This window comes from Stegostoma tigrinum, chromosome 8 (genome assembly GCF_030684315.1).
Source record: "Stegostoma tigrinum isolate sSteTig4 chromosome 8, sSteTig4.hap1, whole genome shotgun sequence".
In the NCBI taxonomy this organism is placed as follows: Eukaryota; Metazoa; Chordata; class Chondrichthyes; order Orectolobiformes; family Stegostomatidae; genus Stegostoma; species Stegostoma tigrinum.
In genome coordinates this window covers 100845775-100869036 of record NC_081361.1, presented here as the reverse complement: position 1 = coordinate 100869036, position 23262 = coordinate 100845775, and the positions used below count along the sequence as shown (strand labels likewise).

General features: G+C 43.8%; 1 protein-coding gene across 1 annotated transcript in view; it reads left to right on the top strand.

Moving 5' to 3' along the window:
- msh4 (mutS homolog 4) overlaps positions 1–23262 on the top strand; it is a 115619-nt gene that overhangs the window by 32903 nt on the left and 59454 nt on the right. The window contains exons 7-10 of the mRNA XM_059647700.1: positions 3477–3650; positions 12904–13076; positions 16176–16243; positions 16652–16726. Of these exons, the coding sequence (XP_059503683.1) occupies positions 3477–3650; positions 12904–13076; positions 16176–16243; positions 16652–16726 (490 nt within the window). The remainder of the gene's footprint in view (positions 1–3476; positions 3651–12903; positions 13077–16175; positions 16244–16651; positions 16727–23262) is intronic.

Sequence of the window (23262 nt, the reverse complement as noted above, 5' to 3'; positions counted from 1 at the left end):
GTTCTGCTGCAGTTAAGTAAATAGTTGCTCAGAAAGTTGGACAAAGACGGACCTAGAGTAACTCATGAATAATTATTAAGTTGACCTGACAACTGAGAGTGAATCAGAGGGAGGTTGAGAGTCATCACAGCGGATTTCTGGGAGACATTGCCACGGTTATCACAACTGGACACCAGGGCAGAGAGAACCTGGTGTCACCCTCCCTTCTCTGACCCAAAAAAGAGGACTGTGAGGAGGACAACTGGCAAGGTAAAGGTGTACCAAGGTAGCAGCCATGAAGAGAGTGGGCAAGTGTTAGAATTGAAGTGCTGAAGCCTTTGCATGAGAGGTTTCATCATGAGGAGGGTGAGCAGGGGTAGAGGTAAGAGCAGCTAAGGCCTCTTTAACTCTGCTTAATTTCCGTCTAGACTGGAAGCAGTGGAGATGGTAGTTCGGGCATCTTGCAGGATGTGGGAGATCAGGGAGATTTCCAGTGTCCATGCTGCCTACACCTGTGGAGAAGCGCACCTGGCTGCAGATCCTGATAGACTGCTTTAGAGTACGGGAGCTGGATGCACTCAGGATTATTCAGGGTCCAGAGAACATATTTGACAGGAGCTATAGTGAAGTGGTCACTCCTGAGGTGCAGCCTGCAGCTATAAGAGTGACCACCAGAAGAGGTAAGGGGTGGGATGCAGATAGTGCTGGGTTCCCCTGCGGCCCTTCCCCTCAGTAGTAGGCACACTGCTTTGGAGACTGTTGTGGGGGGGAGGTGGGGAATGACTTTGCAGGAGCTAGCAACAGCAGTCAGGTCAGTGGCACTGTGACCAGGTCTGAGGCTCAGAGGGAAAGGGTACAGTCAGACAGAGGAGACTGAATTGTGAGGGGGACAGACTGGAGGTTCTGTGGCTGCAGAAGAGACACCAGGATGGTATGTCGCCTCCTGGGTGCCAGAATCAAGGGTGTCTCTTGAGTGGTTGCAGAACATTCTGAAGGAAGAGGGTGAAATTCTAGAGGCCATTGTGCACATTGGACAAATGTCACAGGTGGACAAAGAGATGGGGCCCTGCGAAATATGTACAGAGAGTTAGGTAAGAAGTTAACAAACTGGAACCCAAGGGTATTGATGTCTAGATTACTTCCAGTGCCACGCTTTAGTTAGGATAGAAGTAGAAAGATAGGCCAGATGAATGCACGGTGTAGGGGGGCAGGGTTTTCAGTTCTTGGATCTTTGGGATTTCATTTGAGGTAGAAGTGATTTGTACAAGAGGGATGGGTTGCACTTGAACTGAATGGTGTCCAATATCCTTGCGGGGTAATTTGTTAGTGTTACCTGTGAGGGTTTAAACTAACTTGTCAGGGACGTGAGACTCGGGGGCCGTCGAGAAATCAAGGGAAAATCAAGAGCAAGTTTACTGTTCAGGATAGCCAGGGGTGCAGTAAAGGGAATGAAAAGACTTTTGGTTTAAAGTGCATTTATTTCATCGCACAAGTCCTGAATGTTAAGGCACATGACCTCAGCATGGATTGGCTCTGGGCACTGGGCTATTATATCTACAACTGAAACATGGCTGAGAGAAGGGCAGGACAAATGTTCCAGGATACAGAAGCTACAGGCATGACAGAAATACAAATAAGCGAGGAGGGAGAATTGCCCTTTTGATAAGGGGTGGTACATAAACAACAGTGCTGAAAGATGATATTGTGAAGGGATCATCAAATGAGGCCATGTGGTTAGAACTTAGGAATATGAACACGGATGGTCACTCTGTTAGGACTGTATTTTAGACCCTGAAATAGCCAGTGGGTACTAGAGGAGCGCATGTGGTGAAACATATCAGGAATAATAGTCACATTGGTTGGAGATTTTAATTTCCCTGTATTGACTGGGCCTCCCACAGTGTGAAAGGCCTGGACAGAGTGGAATTTGTCAAATGTGTCCAAATGTGTTTGGAAGTCGCAATACTGGATGTCCTCTCAGGAACTGAGGTTGGGCAAGTGGTTGAACTATTAGTCGGAGAGCAGTTTGGGTCCACTGACCGTAACTATCTTAGTTATGGTCATAGTTGTAGAAAAAGATAGGAAAGGTCCATAGGTTAAGGTGCTGAACTGGAACAGGGCTACTTCTGGGGGCATTAGGCAGGATCTCACAGAGGTTGATTGGCTGAGTCTGTTTGAAGGAAAAAGAATGTCTGGCAAATGGGATAACCAGTGCAAATGGCACTGAGTATAGTAGTTGGGAAGTTATGTGGCAGTTGTATGAGTCTTGGTGAGGCCATACTTGGGAGTATTTTGTACAGTTTTGATCACGCTGTTATAGGAAAGCCTCAGTTAAACTGGAAAGTGTTCAAAGACGTCTCACGAGGATGTTGGTAGGACTGAATTATGGGGAGAGGTTGGCCAGGAAAGGACTTTATTCCTTAAACATAGGAGATTTAGGGGTGACCTTAGAGATGTATAAAATCATAAGGGGCATAGATAGGATGAATGCATATAGCCTTTTTCCCAGGGGTGGCAAATTGAAAACAAACGGGCATAGGTTTATGGTAAGAGAGGAAACATTTAAGAAGGACCTGAGGGGCAATTTCTTCATCCAGAGAGTGGTACTGTATGGAATGGGCTGCCAGAGAAAGTGGTTGAGGCAGGTACAATTACAACATTTAAAAAAAATTGTTTGGATAGGTACTTGGGTAGGAAAGGTTTTGAGGAATATGGATCAACTGCAGTCAACTGGAATTAGCTGATCAGGCACCATGGTCGGCATGGATCAGTTTGGGCCGAAGGGCTTGTTCCATGCTGTACTACTCTATGACTCTAACCTTCAGAATACCACCTCTCAATTACACTTTTCCCAGATCCAGATCTGACACCATATCCTCTGGGACTGACACTGCCCCACTGCACCTGACACATCCACCCTATCCTGGGATGCAATAACATTCCCACTACTCCCCCACTCCAGGCCTGAATTCTCCCATGCATCCAAATTTATCCTAAACACTCTCTCACTTGCTTGACACTTTATCCAAGTGGCATCCTATCTACATGCCATCCTGGCACACTACTCTCAATCCACCTCTGCTCTACCCACCTGGGTCCTTAACCTGCTACTTACAATGTTACCCTTTCACATGAGCAGGAGCTGTCAAAATGGCTGGCTGTGATACTGGTCATTAAAATCACAAGATACAGTAACTGACTACTGTGAAATCAGGGGGCGTGGTTTGTCTTCACCCTGAGTATACTATACCCATGAGGACCCCGTCAGATTTAAAGGACTACTCTGCATTTCTGAGGAGACATGTTCAGAATTTCCAATTAGAAATGCAGAGCTCTTTTTTAACATCAAAATAAGGAACCGAGTGACCTGTGTATGATTACCACTGCTGCAAAAATCTGGCCCAGTGTGAATGACCTGGTGGCTGCGGTGAAGAGGCCAAAAGGGAAATACTGAGGGAAGACACAGCTGGTAATTTATTTTATTTTTGTATTTGTAGATATTACTGTTTGGCTGCAGCCGCAGCCTTGCTGAAGTATGTTGAATTTATCCAGAATACAGTTTATGCTCCAAAATCTCTAAAAGTTATCTTCAAAGGGAGTGAACAAACAGCGATGATAGATTCGGCCTCAGCTCAGCAGCTTGAACTGATCATTAACAACAGAGATCCAAGGTATGGATACAAGCATATTATCTGAGGGAAGAACCTTCCATGGCTAACCATTTTTAACCATTGTAAAGTTAGAAAAAATAAAGAATTATGTTGCATTTTTGCCAGTCAAAAATCAGAATGATGGAACACAATGAGATCTTTCAGCCTATCGTTATCAATGCCAGCTCCATTGAAGAAACTATTCAGTTAGTCCCATTCCCTGCCTTTTCCCCATAATCTTGCATTTTCACCCCACTTCAAGTATTTAACAAATTCCTTTTGATAGTTACTGATGGATGTGCTTTGATTCCGTGTCAGAACAATTTGCTGTATAAATTTAGGGCAGCATGGCGGCTCAGTGGTTAGCAATGCTGCATCACAGCACCAGGGCGTGGGTTTGATTCTGCCCTTGGATGACTGTGTGGAGTTTGCATGCTCTCCCCATGTCTGCATAGGTTTGCTCTGGTTCCTCCCACAGTCCAAAGATGTGCAAGTTAGGTAGATTGACCATAGTGTTCAGGGATGTGCAGTTTAGGTGGGTTATAGCAGGATGGGTCTGAGTGGAATGCTGTGAGGATCCGTCTGGACTTGTTGGGCTGTAGGGCCTGTTTCCACACTAGGGACTCTAAGATCTAAACAGATAAAGTTCCGTTCAAACCTCTCCCCAGTTCCCATGTTAATTATCTAAAATACGTATCTCCTGGTTGTTACTGGCTGTGGAAACATGTTCTTATAATTTATAAAAGTGTGAGGTCATCTACTTTGAAGCTAAGAAAGATAGATTAAAGTATTTTCTAAGTACCATCAAACTAGGAACTATGAAGCAGATTTCAGCGTCCAACTACAGAAAGCTTAATGAAGCCCTGCCTTCTGTCTTAAGTGAACTGGAATACAAAGAACAAGGAAAATTACAGCACAGGAACAGGCTCTTCGGCCCTCCAAGCCTGAACTGACACGCTGCATGTCACAACTAAAACCCTGTGCCCTTCCAGGGACCATATCCTTCTATTCCCATCCAATTCATGTATTTTTCAAGATTCCCTTTAAAAGTTACTATCATATCTGCTTCCACTACCTCCCCCAGCAGCGAGTTCCAGGCACCCACCACCCTCTGTGTAAAAACTTGCCTCGTACACAGCCTTTAAACCTTGCCTCTATTAACTGACACTTCGACCCTAGGACAAGGTTCTGACTGTCCACTCTGTCCATGCCTTTCATAATTTTGTAGACCTCTATCAGGTCGCCTCTCAACCTCTGTTGTTCCAGTGGGAACAACCCAAGTTTCTCCAGCCTCTCCTCATAGGTAATGCTCTCCATACCAGGCAATATCCTGGCAAATCTTTTCTGTACTCTCTTCAAAGCCACCACAATCTGGTAGTATGATGACCAGAATTGAACACAATATTCCAAATGCAGCCTGACTAAGCTAAAGCTGCGACATTACCTGCTAATTCTTAAACTCAGTGCCCTGGCCGATGAAGGCAGGCATGCCATCTGCCTTGTTGAGTACCTTTTCCACCTGCGTTGCCAGTTTCAGTGACCTGTGTACCTGAACTCTCAGATCCCTTTGCCTATCAGCACTCTTAAGGATTCTGCCATTTATTGTTTATTTTCCATCTGGATGAGACCTTCCAAAATGCATTCCCTCACATGTTTCCACCTTAAACTCTATCTGCCATCTCTGCCCAAGTCACCAACAGATCTGTATCCAGCTGTGTTCTCTGACGGTCCGCATCGCGATCCGCAATTTCGCCAACCTTTGGGTCATCAACAAACTTACTAATCAAACCAGTTATATTTTGCTCTGAATCATTTATATGTTACAAATAACAAAGGTCCCAACCCTGACCCCTGAGCTAATCACAGCCCTCCAGTCATAAATGCACCCTTCCATTGCTACCTTCTGCCTTCTATGACCAAGCCAGTTTTTTTTAATCTATCTTGCAAGCTCACCTCTGACTCCGTGTGGCTTTATCTTCTGCCATGAAGGACCTTGTCAAAGGCCTTACCGAAGTCCATGTTAACAATATCCACTGTCGTACCCTGATCGATCATCTTCATTGCTTCCTCAAAAAACTCAAATCAAGTTAGTGAGACACAACCTCCCCTTCACAAAATCATGTCGCCTCTTGCCAATCAGCCCACTGATTTCCAAGTGGGAGTAAATCCTGTCTTGAAGAATCCTCCCCGATAATTTCCCAACCACTGATGTAAGACTCACCGGCCTGTAATTAGCTGGATTACCCCTGCCACCCTTCTTAAACAAAGGAACAACATTGGCTAATCTCCAATCCTTTGGGACCTCCCCTATAGCTAGTGAGGATATTAAGATTTCTCTCAGGGCCCCAGCAATTTCCTCCCTTGCCTCTCTCAGTGTTCTCGGGTATATCCCATTAAGCCCTGGGGACTTGTCTACCTTAATGTTTTTCAAGACCCCCAATACCTCCTCCCTTTTGATCTCAACATGACCCAAACTATCTGCACACCCTTCCCCAGACTCATCATCCACCAAGTCCTTCTCTGTGGTGAATACTGACGCAAAGTACCCATTTAATACCGAGCCCATTTCTTCTGGCTCCACACATAAATTCCCTTCCCTGTCTTTGAGAGGGCCAACCCTCTTCCTGGCTACCCTCTTGCTGTTTATATATGTATAAAAATCCTTGGGATTTTCCTTAATCCTGTTGAAAGGGTGAAGGTTGTGCTACAGTTCTAAACAACTTCATTTATACCTTTTCCAGAGTAACTGTGTTCAACTCTGAGTATGCATCTCAAAAAAGACTTACTGGTCTTGGAAAGGATGCAGCACAGATTCACCAGAATGATATTTGGGCTGATGGAATTGATTTTAAGAATAAAGAACAAAGAAAATAGATTGCACAGACCAGTTCTTTGCCCCCTTGAACGTGGAAGATTAAGAACGATACAGTTGAATCATTTAAGATAATTAAAGGATTGATAGGATCGATAGAGAGAAACTAAATTTTCTGATTTGGGACTTGAGGACAAGGGGCCTGAATCTTAAAATTAGAGCTGGCCCATTCAGAAGTGATGTCAGGAAATAGTTCTTCACTCAAAGGACCTCATGAAAATCTGGAACTCTCTCTCTATCCTCATAACAAACACCTGTTGCAGGTGGAAGTCAAATAAACCAAACATTGTGGGCTGAAGGGCCTGTTCTGTGCTGTACTGTTCTATGTTCTATGTTCTAAACCCTAACTCCAACCCCACCACACTCGGCACTTTTCCCTGCAACCGCAAGAAGTGCTACATTTGCCCCCACACCTGCTCCCTCATCCCCATCCCAGGCCCCAAGAAGACTTTCCACATCAAGCAGATGTTCACCTGCACATCTGCCACTGTAGTATACTGCATCCGCTGTACCCATTGTGGTTCTCTCTACATCGGGGAAACCAAGCGAAGGCTTGGGGACCGCTTTGCAGAATACCTACACTCGGTTTGCAATAAACAACTGCATCTCCCAGTCGCGAACCATTTCAACATGCCCTCCTATTCCTCAGACCATCCTGGGCCTCCTGCAGTGCCACAACGATGCCAGCCGAAGGTTGCAGGAACAGCAACTCATATCCCGCTTGGGAACCCTGCAGCCCAATGGTATCAATGTGGATTTCACAAGCTTCAAAATCTCCCCTACCCCCACTGCATCCCAAAACCAGCCCAGCTCGTCCCCGCCCCCCTAACCTGTTCTTCCTCTCACCTATCCCCTCCTCCCACCTCATGCCACACCTCCATTTCCTACCTACTAACCTCATCCTGCCCCCTTGACCTGTCCATCCTCCCCGGACTGACCTATCCCCTCCCTACCTACACTCACCTTTACAGGCTCCAATCACGCCCCTTTAACTTGTCTGTCTCCTGTTCACCTATCTTCTCCTCTATCCATCTTTGATCCACTTCCCTCTCTCTCCCTATTTATTTCAGAACCCTCTCCCCGTCCTCCTTTTCAGATGAAGTGTCTAGGCCCGAAACATCAGCTTTTGTGCTCCTAAGATGCTGCTTGGCCTGCTGTGTTCATCCAGCTCCACACTTTGTTATCTCAGATTCTCCAGCATCTGCAGTTCCCATTATCTCTGAACATTTCAAAACTCAGGTTGCTGCTTTTGTTAGACAAGGGCATTAGTGTTATGGAACCACAGTGGATAAATGGACTTATATTGCATACATAAGTCCATGATCGATTTGAGTGGTGAATAGTCAAGAAACTGAATGACCTCAAGCTGTTCCTACATATCTGGGTAATGAGAGCCATCTATGTTTTCGCGCATTTTTATGCTTCTCTTTCCCTCTTACATTCTTGGGTAACTACTGGCACACTATCTGGGTCTGGCATACATTGTCCTTCAGTTTATCTCAACATTGCTCAATTTATTTTACATCACCATCACCTCTGTGGTCTAATCATTAACTGTCCTCCAACGCATTGTTCACTTTTCCTTTTTGGTTTACGGCTCTTCTCTATCCTTTGCTTTTTGTAAGGTATTCATCTGTGTCTCATAAAACTGTGAGAAACAGAAGCTTAAGTAGCCCATTCAATTCATTGATTCTGCGCTGAAAATCAATAATATTATGGCTAATCTTATTTTGGCCTTAATTCCATTCTTCTACCTACCTTCAATGACCCTGTCTCCACTGTTGTCTGGATAAGAGATTTCCAAAGACTAACAACCTTCTGAGAGATTAACTTCTTTATTTTTGTGTTAAATGAGAGATGCCTTATTTTAAGATGGCGCCTCCCAGTTTTAAATTCCATTTGAAGGAAAATATCCTTCATACAGTTTGAAGTGCCCCCCACCACACAAATCTTAAAGGGTTCTTTCCAGATTCCCTCTCATCTTTGTAAACTCCAACGAGCATTGGTCCAACTTGCTCCACCTTTCCCTATATGCAACTCTTCATCCCAGGAATCAGCCTCGTGAACTTTCTCTGCACCGTATTCAATACAAAAATATCTTTCCATAAATTATGGGACCAAAATATAACACAATATGCTATGTGTGGTGTCACCAGTGCTCTGCACAAACGTGGCTAAACTTCCCTAATTTTATTTTCCTTTCATTTTAGAATAAAGGCTAACATTTCATTTCCCTTTCTAATTATTGGCTGTACCTGCATGCCAAAATTTTGTATTTCATATGCACAATGTAATAAAATCCCACCTACTCCCTAACACCATTACTGGGGGAAGGCAGTGGCCTAGTGGCATTATTGCTAGACTGTCTCTGTAATCCAGAAACTCACATTCTGTTCTGGGGACTAGGGTTTGAATCTTGCCACTACTGATCGTGGAAGTTGAATTTAAAATGTTTGGATTTAAGAATGTATTGATGGTCACAAAGCCATTGTTGACTGACAACAAAAAAGCCATTAGTTTCACAAAGGTCCTTCAGGGAAGCAAATCTGCCGCCCTCACCTGGTCTGGTCTACATGTGACTCCAAATCCATGGCAGTGTGGTTCACCCTTGACTGTCTTCTGAAATGGCCTAGCAAGCTACTTAGTGTACCAATTGCTACAAAGTCTCAACAATGAAATGAAGCTAGATGAGGCATTTGTCATCAACCTCGTCACTGGAAACAACATTGATAAAAGTGGTCCTGTGAACACTGCAAAGTCCTTCTTTCTAATATCTGGGGGCTAGTGCCAAAAGTGGGAGATATATCATAGACCAGTCGAGCAACAGCCTGACATAGTCGTATTCATGGAATCATAGAGATAATTTCCCGGTCACCACTATTTATTGATATGTCCTGTCTCACTGCAGAGCAGACTCAGCAGAGGTGATGGCACAGGTCTATACAGTCCTGGGAATCCTCAGCATTGACTCTGAACCTCATGTAGTTTAAGACATCATGTTAAATACAGGAAGGAGACCTCCTGCTGGTTACCGCATACCATCCTCCTTCAGCTGATGAATCAGTACCCTTCCATGTTGAATAACGCTTGTAGGAAGCACTGAAGGTGACAAAGGCACAAAATGTATTCTGGGTGGAGGGATTTCAATGTCCACCACCAAGACTGGCTCAGCACAGGACTACTGATTGAGCTGGTTGGCTCCTAAAGGACATAGATACAAGAGTGGGTCTGTGGCAAGTGGTTAGGGAAGCAACAGGAGGGAAAAACATACCTGATCTCATTTTTACCAGTCTACCAGCTGCAGATACATTGATCTATCACAGTATTAGTAAGTGACCTCTAAACAGTCCTTGTGGAGATGAAGTCCCACCTTCCCATTGAGAGTACCCTTCATTGTGTTGTTTGACACTATCACTGTGCTAAATGGGTCAGACTTCCAACAGATCTGGCAATTCATGACTGGGGATCTATGATGGGCTGTGAGCAAGTAATAACAGCAGAAGTGTACTCTAGCACAGTTTACAACCTCATGGACCAGCATTTCCCCACTCAGCCATTACCATCAAGCTAAAGGATCGACCCTGGTTCAATGATGATTGCAGGAGAACATGCCAGGAGCAGAACCAGGTGTCAACCTGGCGAAGGTACCAAACAGGACTACATGCATGCCCAACAGTATAAAAGGGAAGTGATAGAGCTAAGAGATCTCACAACCAATGGACCAGATCTAACTCTGCAGTCCTGCCATGTCCAGTAGTGAACTGTGGTGGACAATTAACTCACTGGATGAGTAGGCTCCTCAGATATCCCCATCCTCAATGATGGAAGAGCCCAACACAGTAGTGGAAAAGATAAGGCTGAAGCAATCACAGCACTCTTCAGCTAGAAGTGCAGAGTGGATGATCTGTCTTGGCCTTGTCCAGTGAAACCCAGCATCACAGATGCCAGTCTTCAGCCAATTCAGTTCACTCCAGGTGATATGAAGAAATGATTGGAGGCACTGGATAATGCAAAGGTTTTGGGCCCTGACAACATCCCGGCAAGACTGCTGAAGACTTGTACTCCAAAACTTAGCAGCTCCCCTATTCCATTACAGTTACAATACTGGCATCTACCTGACAATGTGGAAAATTGCCCAGGTATGTCTGGTATGCAAGAAGCATGACAGATCAAACCTGGTCAGCTACCATCCCATCAATCTACTCTTGATCATTAGTAAAGAGATGAAAGGTATTATCAACAGTGCTAGCAATCAAATGCTTCACAATGACCTGTCAGTGATGCCCAGCTCGAGTTTCACCAGGGCAACTCAGTTCGTGACCTCACTACATCTCAATTTAAACAGACTCTTCCTCCACAGTGATGATGGGAACTGCAGATGCTGGAGAATCCAAGATAATGAAATGTGAGGCTGGATGAACACAGCAGGCCCAGCAGCAACTCAGGAGCACAAAAGCTGACGTTTCGGCCTAGACCCTTCATCAGAGATGGGGATGGGGTGAGGGTTCTGGAATAAATAGGGAGAGAGGGGGAGGCGGACCGAAGATGGAGAGAAAAGAAGATAGGTGGGGAGGAGAGTATAGGTGGGGAGGTAGGGAGGGGATAGGTCAGTCCAGGGAAGATGGACAGGTCAAGGAGGTGGGATGAGGTTAGTAGGTAGGAGATGGAGGTACTTTTTTTTGGTGTCCGGGAGGAGGACTTATGTTGGACACCAAAAACACCTATCTTCTCTCCATCTTCAGTCCGCCTCCCCCTCTCTCCCTATTTATTCCAGAACCCTCACCCCATCCCCCTCTCTGATGAAGGGTCTAGGCCCGAAACGTCAGCTTTTGTGCTCCTGAGATGCTGCTGGGCCTGCTGTGTTCATCCAGCCGCACATTTCATTATCTTGGATTCTCCAGCATCTGCAGTTCCCATCATCACTGTGGAGGAAGAGTCTGTTTAAATTGAGATGTAGTGAGGTCACGAACTGAGTTGCCCTGGTGAAACTCGAGCTGGGCATCACTGACAGGTCATTGTGAAGCATTTGATTGCTAGCACTGTTGATAATACCTTTCATCACTTTACTAATGATCAAAAAATGCTTCCAACACAAGTCGTCCTCCTGGACACCAAAAAAAGCACCTCCATCTCCTACCTACTAACCTCATCCCACCTCCTTGACCTGTCCGTCTTCCCTGGACTGACCTATCCCCTCCCTACCTCCCCACCGATACTCTCCTCTCCACCCATATTCTTTTCTCTCCATCTTCGGTCGCCCTCCCCCTCTTCCTATTTATTCCAGAACCCTCACCCCATCCCCCTCTCTGATGAAGGGTCTAGGCCGAAACATCAGCTTTTGTGCTCCTGAGATGCTGCTTGGCCTGCTGTGTTCATCCAGCCTCACATTTCATTATCTTCCTCCACAGTTTTCTGTGGCAATAAGCTCCAAAGACTGACAACTCACTGCGCACTGCGATAAGAAATTCCTCCATATCTCCATCTTAAATTGACACTCCTTTATTCTAAGACTATGGTCCTAATCTGCCCCATGAGGGGAAATATCCTCTCAGCATTTACACTGCAAGTCCCTTGAGACTCCTTTATGTTTCAATGAGATCACTTCTCATTCTAAACTTGTGAGTAGAGCTCCAATCTGTTTCATTTTTGCTCATAAGACAATACCCGCCTACCAAGGAGAATCCTAGTGAAGCAACTGTCTTCTTATCTGATTTCAGTCAGGCCTCTTTTGAACAACTTCTGATTAAATTAAAAGAAAACATACTTATTCCAGCTTCAACCAAGCTAATGACAGACTTCCCCTGTCTTAAAACCCCACAATATAAGAAGTTTGTCATTATTCCATCAGGAGGCCTCCGGCCATCAGCTCTTTGACACGTACCGGTTTAAAATCATGACTGTGTAAAGCTGACCATCAGACCCCTTTACACAAGTAAACCAAAATATGTATATCACTTGATTAAAATCCAAAGTCTGAAAAATATATAAATCACACAGCTTTCATCACGGTATTCTCCTCACAACTTGCATTCTTATCTATCACCTTCTGGTTCTGACAGAAGTAAGTCATTGACTTGAAACTTTAGCCCCTTCATCTTCCCACAGTATGGCTGCCAAATCCCACAAAAATTCTAAATTCTGAGGAAGGGTCACCAGACCCAAAAAGTTAACTCCGTTTTCTCCTTCACAGATGCTGCCAGACTGGCTGAGCTTTTCCAGCAACTTTGCTTTTGTCCCACAAAAATTGCCCTGTACTGCTCTGTGTATCAAAAAAGGGAGAAAGCCTCAGGCTAGAGGGGCTGAATGGCTTCCTCCTGCGCCTGAAACTTGCTTTATTGAGTCATTGCTTATACATTTCTAAAATAAATTTAACTTGTCTGTTTTTGTTTTTTTTCATTGCAGAAATAATCACACACTATATGGCGTCCTGAACTACACAAAGACAGCTGGAGGGAGTCGCAGACTTCGCTCAAACATCTTGGAGCCCCTGGTTGACGTGGAAACTATTAACACAAGATTGGACTGTGTACAAGAACTCCTGGAAAATGAGGATCTCTTCTTCAGCCTTCAGTCCAGTCAGTCTGCTTGTGTTTTCTGGGAATGTTATGCACACTGCAATAAGATTATGAAAGGGGTTAATAGGGTTGACATAGAAAAATACTGTTTTCGCTTACGAAAGGAATAGAACTTGGTGCCCGAAATTTAAGGTTGTCACCGATAAATCTAGTAAGAAATTCAGGAGGGGAAGTGGAACTCGCTAACACAGGACATGATAAACAGCAAAAAATTGCATTTAAGAGGAAATGATAAACGCAGATAAACTGGATAGACAGAGTAAAATGATTCCACAACCAGTATATCAGATTTAAACACTGCAGTTCTGCCTCATCCAGTTGTGAATTATGAGGACAATTAAATTGTGGAACAACGCTTAGCATTGCTGCCTCACAACCCCAGGGATCTGGATTTGATTCCAGCCTTGGGCAACTGTCAGTGAGGAGTTTGCATGTTCTCCCTATATCAGCAAGGGTTTCCTCTGGGTGCTCTGGTTTCCTCCCTCAACCAAAGACGTGAGGTTAGGTGGAATGGCAATATTTCAACTCCCTGAGTGAAAAATGGGGTTCCATTTTGCTCTTCTCTACCATTTCTAGAATAAATGTCTGGCATCATGCAGCGTCCATGGATATGCATTTTAGGTGAAAAAACCACTTGCAGAGAGATATGGTCTGGTTGGGATGTTCTTCAGAAGATTGGTGTAGATATGATGGGCCAAATGGCCTTTTTCTGCACCCAGTGATTCTATGAACTCATTGGAGGAGGAGGTTTCACAAATATTCCATCCTCAATGATGAAAAAGCCCAGAATATTGATGCAAAAAAATTCACAGCCACCTTTTGTCTAAAGTGCTGAATAATAGTGCTGATTCGTCTCCACATGCTCCAAATACAGATCTTCACAGATACAGTCTGTAGTCAATTTGATTCAGTCCAAATAAAAACCAAAAGAACAGCAGATGCTGTAAATCAGAAACAAAACTAGAAATTGCTGGAAAAGCTCTGCAGGTTTGGCAGCACCTGAGAAGAGAAATCAGAATTAACTTCCAGGTTCAATGACCCTTCCTCAGAGTTAACAAGAAATAGGTGAAGGCATTGGATTCTACAAAGGCTATGGATGCCAACAGTGTTCCAGCAATGAAGACTTGTACCCCAGAATTAACAGTGTCTTTGGCCAGGCTATTCCATTACAGCTACAACATTGGCATCAACCTGGCAGTGTGGAAAATCGCTCCAGTGTATCCTGTCCACAAAATGCAGGATGAATCTGACCCCAGAAAATTAGCTAAGTGTCAATTTCATTGAGTTTTGATAGAATATTTCTATCCATGAGACCCAGTACGTTTTCTTGTCTCAACTTGCCAAACCTGCCACACAACTACCTACCCACCTCCTATAGCAACCTCGTGTCTGATTCTAACACCATTTCACTACTTCCCACACCCAAAACAACTTACCATTGCCAGGATATCCCAGAACAGATCAGAATTCTTGACACTAGTGTTTGTGCACCTGGTCGAGCTCTGTCAGCCTGGATCTGCTCTGCATGATTCTAGACATTTGTTCTGGAAATGACAGGGAAGAGAAAGTTGGAGCCCCACTTTGCAGTCAGAGAGCTGAGGTCCTACTGGATGGGAAAGTGTAGAAGTGGGACCAGCAGTGGAGAGCACAACCCAAACAAAACACACTGGCCTGAGCCATCTCAGCTAGTGCAGTCTCTGCCATCTGGAGGAATACACAACAATGTCAAAAAAGTTCACTCCACTCCACCAGTGTAAGGACCACCATCTCCTCTCAAATACCTCACATTCACTCCATCTTTACAACTGTACTCATCTTCCACCAAGACTCGTGCTCTACCACACTTGCTATTGTCTGCAACATCTTAGCTCATCTGCTCTCACTACCTCACCTTCTGACATCACTAACCCTGTATGCTGCTCATGCTGCCCACTGCTTTACTCAGGAGCCCACCTTACTTGCACAACAGTAATAGCTATGCCACTTACTTTCATCTCCCTTAGTACCTCTTCTATCTCTTACTGCAGGAATAAAACAGCCCATCGTTGGGAAGAAAGAGTCAAGACAGGTGGTGCGCTACCTGATGTGAGTCTTCTCATTCCTTAGGATGAGACAGTGTTGATTCAGATCATCCAGAGTGGTTGACTGTGTCCAAGCCCATTGTCTGCTGTCTGATTCTTTGAACAAATGTGCAGGACCACCCTGAGTGAAGGTTATCTCTCTTAAATTGCTTGAGAACTGCATACAAATTGACGAGGTTCCTTGTTTTGCGCCTACACTAACAGCATGTCAATGAATTGGTTTCTCCGGCTGAAGGACTGTTCATCCCAATGAAAATCTTACTTTGATGCCTGGACCTTAGTTAAAACATACATCAGGTTGTTCCCATTGTTGAGATAGACCTAGAATCATAGAATCCTTACAGTGTGGAAGCAGGCCATTCAGTCTATCGAGTGCACACTGATCCTCCAAAGAGCATCCCACTGAGTTGACAATGGTGTCAACTTGTGGGGGGAAAACAAACTGTGCTGAAAATGAGCTGTGCTGAAAGCAGCTCATATCTTGGCAGGGCCTGGGGTGTGGGGCTGGCTAAAAGACATGGAAGGAGATATTCAGGCCCTAAAATTATTGAACTCAGTATTCAGTCCTGAAAGTTTCCTGTAGCCTTCTTGATTATGTGCTGTACCTGCATACTTACTTTTTGTGATTCATGCACTAATACAACTAGATCTTTCTATATCTTGAAATTCTTCATTTGTTTTCCGTTTAAGTAATACTGTGCTTTTTCATTCCTCCTATCAAATTAAACAACTTCACATTTTCCCATGTGACATTCCGTCTGCTAATTTTTTTCCCACTCATTCAACCTATTTATATCCATGTGAAAATTTCTTATGTCTTCTTCACAACGTAGTTTCACGCCTATCACTATCATCTGCAAATTGATCTACCATGATTTTACACCACTCATCTAAGCCATTGATGTTAATTGTAAATTATTGAAGCCCAGCAGAGACCCTTGTGGGACTCCAATGTTCTGTAAATGCTTTGCTAAATATATGTTTACATAAACTGTATGCCTGTGCTTTATCTTTGCAGTAATTTCACGGTTCTTGGATACTGATCAGCTCCTGTCTATCCTAGTGCAGATTCCAAAGCAAGACACTGTATGTTTGATATATTACTTTCTCCATTCTGTTTGAGAACGTTTTTAACTATGCGTAGTTCTAATAAAGATTACAGCACATGCAGACCTTTTTTACTTATCTGTCAGAAAGTAGGACTTGTGATTATCTACAAAACCATGCATCACAGCGTACCCCCATGACGTCTTTTTGTGACCCACATGTTAATTCACTGAACTAACTGGCCTTAAAAGGTTTATTATATCAGCTGTCCAATATAGATTCATGACATGCTGCCCTCGAGAGCCTTAAAGTGTGCATTCTTTTTGGTTTTATGATAGATATATTTTTCAATCAAATTTGAACCAGAATTGCACATTCCTTTAAGTAAAGGATTGTTAGTTCTAATTGTTGATGGCAATTACAAAATACCTTGTGTTTACTAAACAGGTACAGGCAGCTGAATCCAAGATCACAAACTTAATTTACCTGAAGCATACATTGGAGTTAGTGGAACCATTGCAGGTATTGAATGGAGAAAATATGTATGTGAAGTGGGTGAGCAGCCAACAAAGATTTTATATTGTCAGCGTGATAACTTTATTGGTATGGCTGAAATAAATAGTCAGATTTTCCATGCTACATAGGAATAAATGAACACAAAAGCGAAATACTCAATATGCTGGAAATCTGAAATTGAAAATGCTGGAAACCTCAGCAAGTCAGGAAGCATCTCTGGAGACAACAAATGAAAGGTTCTGATGTAAGGTCACAGGCCTAAAATGTTAACTTTGTTTTTCCTGTCCATTGATGCAGCATTAACTGCTGAACATTTCCAACATTTTCTGATTTTTTTTAACAGCAGGAATATGCGCAACTGTGTTATCTATTCTATTGAGTAGAGATTTAAACTTTGCTACTTCTGGTTGACATGATCCAGGTTCTTTAGCTCCAATATCACATCACACTGACCACCTTACATGGGGCAGATAGTAAGAAGTGCCGATGCTTGAGTCTGAGATAACAAAGTGTAGAGCTGGATGAACGCAGCAGGCCCGGCAGCATCAGAGGAGTAGGAAAGCTGACATTTCAGGTCTGGACCTTTCTTCAGAAAAGGTCCAGACCCAAAACGTCAGTTTTCCTGCTCCTCTGATGCTGCCTGGCCTGCTGTGTTCATCCAGCTCCATGCCTTGTTACTGGGGGAGTGTTTGCTAGAGTGGTTGGGGAGGGGGGATAGGAACCTATGTAAAGAGTCAGAAAGGAAGGCAGCAAGGACAAAAACAAAAGCTGGAAAAGGGAATAAGAAATGTGAAAGGCCGAGAAACCAAGGGCAAGGTTCAAACAGAGCTTTTGAGGAAAATAAGGAAGAGACAAACTCAGGTAAAAGGGCAGGCTTAAAGGCTTTGTACATTAATGCGCGCAGCATCTGCAATAAAGTAGATGTATTAAACAGGCAGATAGATGTAAACGGGTACGATATAATTGGGATTATGGAGACATGGCCACAGAGTGACCAGAGATGGGAACTGAATATCCCAGGGTTTTCAGTATTTAGGGAGGACAGGCAAAAAGTAAAAGGTGGCGAAGCGGCATTGCTGGTTAAAGAGAAATTACACAATAGTGAGAAAGGATATTAGCTCTGACAATGCAAAATCTGTATGGGTAAGAGTTCAGAAATACCAAGGGACAAAAAACATTAATGGGGTCATATCTAGACCCCCAAACTGCTGTGGTGATGTTGAGAATGGCAATAAACAGGAAATTAGAGGCGCATGTTGTAAGGGAATATCAGTAATCATAAGTGATTTTAATCTGCGCATAGATTCGGCAAATCAAATTAGCGACATGCCACAGAGGAGGAATTCCTGGACCGTACCTAGAATGGTTTTCTTGACCAATATGTGGAGGAACCAAATAGAGAGCAGGCCATCTTAGAGTGGGTGCTATGTATTGATAAGGAAATCAATGCCAGTCGAGCTGAGTGTGACCCTTTAAGGATGAGTGACCATAACATAATAGAATTTTTTATCAAGATGGAGGTTGTTGATTCGGAGCTGAGAGTGCTGAAACTTAACAAAGGAAACTACAAGGATATGAGACATGAGTTAGCCTTGATAGATTGGGGAGAGGCATTCAAAGGGATGACAGTAGATAGGTAATGGCAAACATTCAAGGAACGCATGGGGGATCTGCAACAACTGTTTATTCCTGTCTGTTGCAAAAGCAATATGAGTAAGAGGGCCAATCCAAGGCTTACAAAGGAAAAACAGATAGCCTCTGATCCAAGGAAGAAGCATACAGATTGCCCAAGAAAAATAGTAAATCTGAGGAGTGGGAGCCGTTTAGAATTCAGCAACGAAGGACCAAGTGATTGATTAAGAATTTGAAAATAGGGTACGAAAGTAAGCTTGCAGTAAACATAAAAGACTGACACTAAGAGTTTCTACAGGTACGTGAAGAGAATTAGATTGGTAAAAACAAATGTAAGTCCCCTACAGATAGAAAGAGGAGAATGTATTATAGGAGAGAAAGAAGTGCCTGAGGAACTGAATACATACTTTGGTTCTGCCTTTACAAAAGAGGATGCAAATCAGATACCAGAATTGTTGGAGGAAACAAGATTGATTGAGAGGGAAGAACTGAGGGAGATCAATATTAGTAGAGAAATGGTGCTGGGAAGATTGTTGGGATTGAAGGCCAATAAATCCCCAAGGCCTGATAATCTACATCCCAAAGTACTTAAGGAAGTAGCTCTATCAACGGCGGACGTATTGGTGGTCGTCCTCCAGGATTCTATAGACTCTAGAATAATCCCTGCAAATTGGTGGGTGGCTAATGTCACTCCAGTATTCAAAAAGGGATGTAGAGAGAAAGCAGGAAATTATAGACCAGTGACCTGAACATTGATGGTGGGGAAAATTCTCGAATCCATTGTCAAGCATTTTACAGCAAAGCATTTAGAAAGCAGAGACAGGATCAGACATGGATTTATGAAGGGGAAATCATGCTTAACAAATCTGTTGGAATTCTATGAAGCTGTAACGAGGAGAGTTGAAGAGGGACCCAGTCGATGTAATATATTTGGACATTCAGAAAGATTTTGACAAAGTCCCACACAAGAGCTTAATGTGTAAGATTAAAATGCATGGGATTGGGGAAAGTATATTGAAATGGATAGAAAATTGGTTGGCAGAGATGAAACAAAGAGTGGGAATTAATGGGTCCTTTTCAAATTGGCAGGCAGTAACTAGTGGGGTGCCACAGGAATCGGTGATGGGACCCCAGCTATTCGCTACATTTATGAATGATTTGGGTGAGGGAACAGAATGTAACATTTCCAAGTTTGCAAATGATGCCAAGCTCAGTGGGAGGGTGAATTGTGCCAAGGATGCAGAGACCCTTCAGCATGATCTCGACAGGTTGGGTGAGAGAAAAATCAGTGGAAGACGCAGTATAATTTGGATAAATGTGAAGTTATTCACTTTGGAAGCAAAAACAAGAAGGCAGATTACTACCTGATGATTGTAAATTGGGAGAAGGAAATATGCAGCAGGCGTCCTTGTGCACCTGTTGCTGAAGGTCAGCATGCAGATGCAGCAGGCAGTAAAGAAGGCAAATAGTATGTTGGCTTTCATTGCGAGAGGTCTCAAATACAAGAGCACGGATATGTTGTTGTAGTTGTACAGGACCTGGCTGAGACCACCCCTAAAGAAGGGTCTAGGCCCGAAACGTCAGTCTTCCTGCTCCTCTCATGCTGCCTGGCCTGCTGTGTTCATCCAACTCTACACCTTGTTATCCTGGAATATTGTGTGCAGTTTTGGTCTCCTTTTCTGAAGAAGGATGCTTTTGCTCTCGAAGGAGTGCAGCGAAGGTTTGTCAGGCTAATTCCGGGGATAGCGGGTCTGACAGACGAAGAGAGATTGACCAGGTTGGGATTGTTTTCGCTAGTGTTCAGACAAATGAGGGGGATCTCATAGAGATTTATAAAATTTTAACAGAACTGGACAGGGTAGATGCAGGGAGGATGTTCTTAATAATGGGTGTGTCCAGAACCAGGGGTCAGAGTATTGGGATTTGGGGTAGATGATTTAGGTCAGAGATGAAGAGACATTTCATAGAATGAATATAGAATCCGTACAGTGTGGAAACAGGCCCTTTGGCTCAACAATCCCACACCAACCTATTCTCCCTACAATCCACCTAATCTACACATCCCTGAACACTATGGGCAATCTTACATGGTCAATCCGCTAGCCTGCACATCTTTAGATTATGGGAGGAAACCGGAGCACCCGGAGGAAACCCACGCAGACACTGGGAGAATGTGCAAACTCCATACAGACAGCTGCCCAAGGGTGGAATTAAACCCGGGTTCCTGGTGCTGTGAGGCAGCAGTGCTAATCACTGTACCACCATGCCACCCGATTTCTTTACCCAAAGATTGGTGAGCCTGTGGAATTCATTACCACAGGAAATAGCTGATGCCAAAATATTGAATGTAATCAAGAGGCGACTACATATAGCACTTGGGCAAATGGGATCAAAGGCTATGGGGTGAAAGGAGGTTTAGACTGTTAAGTTGGATGATCAGCCATGATTGTGAAGAAAGGTGGAGCAGGCTCGAAGGGCCAAATGGCATCCTCCTGCTCCAATCTTCTATGTTTCTATTGCATGTAAAACCCATTTAATTGAAGCATTAACTTTCCTTTGGATTGTCTGCAGATTATAATATTGCTCATCTGCACTTACTTAACTTGATATATGTTGTGATTAGATGATCTTTATCTACATGTAATGCAGTACTGTATGATCAAACCAGTTTCAGTTCACAGTTGCATCAACCTAAACTGACTCCAACACCAGTATCACCCAAACCACATCAACCCCATGTTGACTCCAAATTACTTTCTCAATGATGCCAATCAACGCTCCTTTACACGGTTTATAGAGCTTCCACAGTACCAATCTATTATCTTCCTACAACAATGTGTGGCTTTCTTGTGAATTAATCAAGTGTGTAAATCCTCAGCCACCTTTCCTGAGGACTCATTACGTTGTTGCAACAAAATCTTTCTTGAACGTTGCCCCATATTAGCCTTTTGCAAAAGGACGAAATATTTTTATCACCTCTGAACATTGCAAATGGCTTCTCCATGACGTACTTTCATCCATAAACCAGGGCCCGAAGTTTGTTTGTTGTATTTTGTATTATTTCATAGCATTCAAAATGCTGGCAAGGCCAAAATTTATTGCCTATGTGTAATTGCTTTGATAAACTGATTGTGAACAACCTGCTTGAGTTGCTGCAGACTATGCAGTGTTGATATGTTCATAGTGTTGTTAGAAAGGTAGTTTCACGATTTTCACTCAGTAACTGTATAACTGTCCCAAGTCAGGTTTATGCTTATGCTTCTGGTGGTCACTGTTTCGGGATCTAATTCATTGTTTTCACCTGCCCCCATAGTTGTGGATGATAAGAACAGTGAAGGTTCCAGTGAAATGCATTTCCTGATCCAGGTCAATGCTGATGGATAGCACCCACCAGGATATGTAACCCTTGTACTTTGGCTGTGGCCTTTCTCACACAAGCAGCTTCCACCCATCTGGAAAACTTGTCCACAGTTACAAGGATGTCTGAGTAACCTTGACAGCATGGGAGTAAGAAATAATCAACTTGCAAGTGCTGGGACAAACCTAGAGGTGCCACTGCTTTCACATGGGGAACTTGTACTTTGGCTCCAGGGTTGTCTTTCTAGCAAGTAAGGCAGCAGTCCACTACTGCTTGAGCATATCTTCTAAAACCTTGTCCTCACTGCGCTGAAACTGGGCTGCTATCTGTTCATAGAACATAGAACAGTACAGCACAGAACAGGCCCTTCAGCCCACGATGTTGTGCCAACCATTGATCCTCATGTATGCACCCTCAAATTTCTGTGACCATATGCATGTCCAGCAGTCTCTTAAATGACCCCAATGACCTTGCTTCCACAACTGCTGCTGACAACGCATTCCATGCTCTCACAACTCTCTGTGTAAAGAACCCGCCTCTGACATCCCCTCTATACTTTCCTCCAACCAGCTTAAAACTATGACCCCTCGTGTTAGCCATTTCTGCCCTGGGAAATAGTCTCTGGCTATCAACTCTATCTATGCCTCTCATTATCTTGTATACCTCAATTAGGTCTCCTCTCCTCCTCCTTTTCTCCAATGAAAAAAGTCCGAGCTCAGTCAACCTCTCTTCATAAGATAAGCCCTCCAGTCCAGGCAGCATCCTGGTAAACCTCCTCTGAACCCTCTCCAAAGCATCCACATCTTTCCTATAATAGGGCGACCAGAACTGGACGCAGTATTCCAAGTGCGGTCTAACCAAAGTTTTACAGAGCTGCAACAAGATCTCATGACTCTTAAACTCAATGGCCCTGTTAATGAAAGCCAAAACACCATATGCTTTCTTAACAACCCTGTCCACCTGGGTGGCCATTTTAAGGGATCTATGTATCTGCACACCAAGATCCCTCTGTTCCTCCACACTGCCAAGAATCCTATCCTTAATCCTGTACTCAGCTTTCAAATTCGACCTTCCAAAATGCATCACCTCGCATTTATCCAGGTTGAACTCCATCTGCCACCTCTCAGCCCATCTCTGCATCCTGTCAATGTCCTGCTGCAGCCTACAACAGCCCTCTATACTGCCAACGACACCTCCAACCTTTGTGTCATCTGCAAACTTGCTGACCCATCCTTCAATCCCCTCATCCAAGTCATTAATAAAAATTACAAACAGTAGAGGTCCAAAGACAGAGCCCTGTGGAACCCCACTCACCACTGACTTCCAGGCAGAATATTTTCCTTCTACTACCACTCGCTGTCTTCTGTTGGCCAGCCAATTCTGTATCCAGACAGCTAAGTTCCCCTGTATCCCATTCCTCCTGACCTTCTGAATGAGCCTACCATGGGGAACCTTATCAAATGCCTTACTGAAGTCCATATACACCACATCCACAGCTCGACCCTCATCAACTTTTCTAGTTACATCCTCAAAGAACTCGATAAGGTTTGTG